At 48.6% G+C, this 2500-nt stretch overlaps 1 protein-coding gene across 1 annotated transcript in view; it reads left to right on the forward strand.

Moving 5' to 3' along the window:
* The window catches only part of kirrel1b (kirre like nephrin family adhesion molecule 1b), a 58497-nt gene that overhangs the window by 38607 nt on the left and 17390 nt on the right, over nt 1-2500 (forward strand). Inside the window, 1 exon segment of the mRNA XM_056410606.1 lies at nt 444-593. Within this exon segment, the coding sequence (XP_056266581.1) occupies nt 444-593 (150 nt within the window).

Genomic DNA, 2500 nt, shown 5'->3' on the forward strand with positions numbered 1-2500 from the left:
TAAACAGTATTATAATGTATATAAACATTAATATAAAGTATATAAACAGTAATATAATGTATATAAACATTAATATAAAGTATATAAACATTAATATAAAGTATATAAACAGTGATATAATGTATATAAACATTAATATAAAGTATATAAACATTAATATAAAGTATATAAACAGTAATATAATGTATATAAACATTAATATAAAGTATATAAACAGTATTATATGTAAACATTAATATAAAGTACATAAACAGTATTATAATGTATATAAACATTAATATAAAGTATATAAACAGTAATATAATGTATATAAACATTAATATAAAGTATATAAACATTAATATAAAGTATATAAACAGTGATATAATGTATATAAACATTAATATAAAGTATATAAACAGTATTTTATGTAAACATTAACACGCGGTGTCCTCTCTCCTCAGCGCGCTGCATCCGCTTCACCCAGGAGCCGGCCGACCAGTCCGTGGTGCTGGGGGAGCGCGTGGTTCTGTCCTGCCTGGTCCACAACTACAGCGGCATGGTGCAGTGGACCAAGGACGGGCTGGCGCTGGGCGTGGGGGAGGCGCTCCGAGGTGAGGAGGGTGGAGGGGAGGGGGAGGGGCTCCGAGGTGAGGAGGGTGGAGGGGAGGGGGAGGGGCTCCAAGGTGAGGAGGGTGGAGGGGAGGGGGAGGGGCTACGAGGTGAGGAGGGTGGAGGGGAGGGGCTACGAGGTGAGGAGGGTGGATGGGAGGGGGAGGGGCTACGAGGTGAGGGTGGAGGGAGGGATGAGGTGAGGAGGGTGGATGGGAGGAGGGACAAGGTGAGGTGATGGGGAGGGGGGAGGGTATACGAGGTGAGGAGGGTGGAGGGGAGGGGGGAGGGGATACGAGGTGAGGAGGGTGGAGGGGAGGGGGAGGGGCTCCAAGGTGAGGAGGGTGGAGGGGAGGGGGAGGGGCTACGAGGTGAGGTGTGAAAATGTCACAGATAGTCATACTTCCACACACACACACACACACTCACTCAAGTGATAATCTGACATGTGATGTGAATCTTGTGTTCAACTCAATTTAATTCACAGGTTCCCTAAAGGTCGCCCCCCCCCCCCTCCTCCCTCTCCCCCCCCCTCCTCCTCTATTATTTCCTCTCAGACTTCACCTCCATCATCACTTTGCTTTATGTATTTCCAGACCTCTTTTATTGCTCTTCATCCCCTCCCTCTCTCTTTATGATCCTCTCTTTGTCCTTCAGCCTTTTGCTTTCCGACGGTAAACAAACGCTGTTTGATAAACATCTCTCTCTCCCTCTCTCTCTCTCTGTCTCTCTGTCTTTACATTACATTACATGTCATTTAGCAGACGCTTTTATCCAAAGCGACTTACAATAAGTGCATTTCAACCTAGAGTACAAACTAAGAACAACAAGAATACAGGAAGTAACATTTCCTCAACATAGTCGAACTACAAAAGTACCATAATTAAGTGCTATCTAAGTGCCACTGAAGTGCTAATCTGTGTTTTAATCCAGATATAGTCGGAAAAGGTGTGTTTTCAGTCTCCGACGGAAGATGTAGAGACTTTCTGCTGTCCTGATGTCAGTGGGGAGCTTGTTCCACCACTGAGGAGCCAGGACAGCAAACAGTCTGGATTTCGAGTGATTAGCTCGAGGTGCAGTAGTCACAAGTCGATTGGCTGTTGCCGAGCGGAGCGAACGTGCCGGGGTGTACGGTGTGACCATATCCCGGATGTAGACGGGGCCGATCCGTCTAGAGCACGATGCGCCAGGACCAGTGTTTTGAAGCGGATGCGAGCGCCCACGGTAACCAGTGGAGAGAGCGGAGGAGCGGAGTGGTGTGGGTGAATTTCGGGAGGCTGAAGACCAGTCGAGCTGCTGCATTCTGGATGAGCTGCAGGGGTCGGATGGCCTTCGCAGGTAGACCAGCCAGGAGGGAGTTGCAGTAGTCGAGGCGTGAAATGACCAGAGCCTGGATCAGAACCTGCGCCGCCTTCTGAGTAAGAAGAGGCCGTATTCTCCTGATGTTGTGCAGCATGTACCTACAGGAACGCCGTCAGCATGGCGATGTTGGCCGTCAGGGAGAGTTGACTGTCTAGTGTCACCCCGAGGTTCCTGGCAGTCGGGGGCGGGGCCAACACAGAGCTGTTGAAGGTGGTAGTCAGGTCATGGGTGGGGGAGCCTTTCCCTGGAAGGAATAGTAGCTCAGTCTTGTCAGGGTTGATCTTCAGGTGGTGAGCAGACATCCACTGAGAGATGTCAGTCAGACAGGCAGAGATTCGTGCCGCCACCCGTGTTTCGGACGGTGGAAACGAGAAGATCAGTTGGGTGTCATCAGCATAGCTATGGTAGGAGAAGCCATGCGAACGAATGACAGAGCCGAGAGAATTTGTGTACAGAGAGAAGAGGAGGGGACCCAGGACGGAGCCTTGAGGAACCCCAGTAGTGAGAGGACAAGGATCAGACACAGATCCTCTCCAAGTTACCCGGT

Source organism: Pseudoliparis swirei, unplaced genomic scaffold (genome assembly GCF_029220125.1).
Source record: "Pseudoliparis swirei isolate HS2019 ecotype Mariana Trench unplaced genomic scaffold, NWPU_hadal_v1 hadal_25, whole genome shotgun sequence".
NCBI lineage: Eukaryota > Metazoa > Chordata > Actinopteri > Perciformes > Liparidae > Pseudoliparis > Pseudoliparis swirei.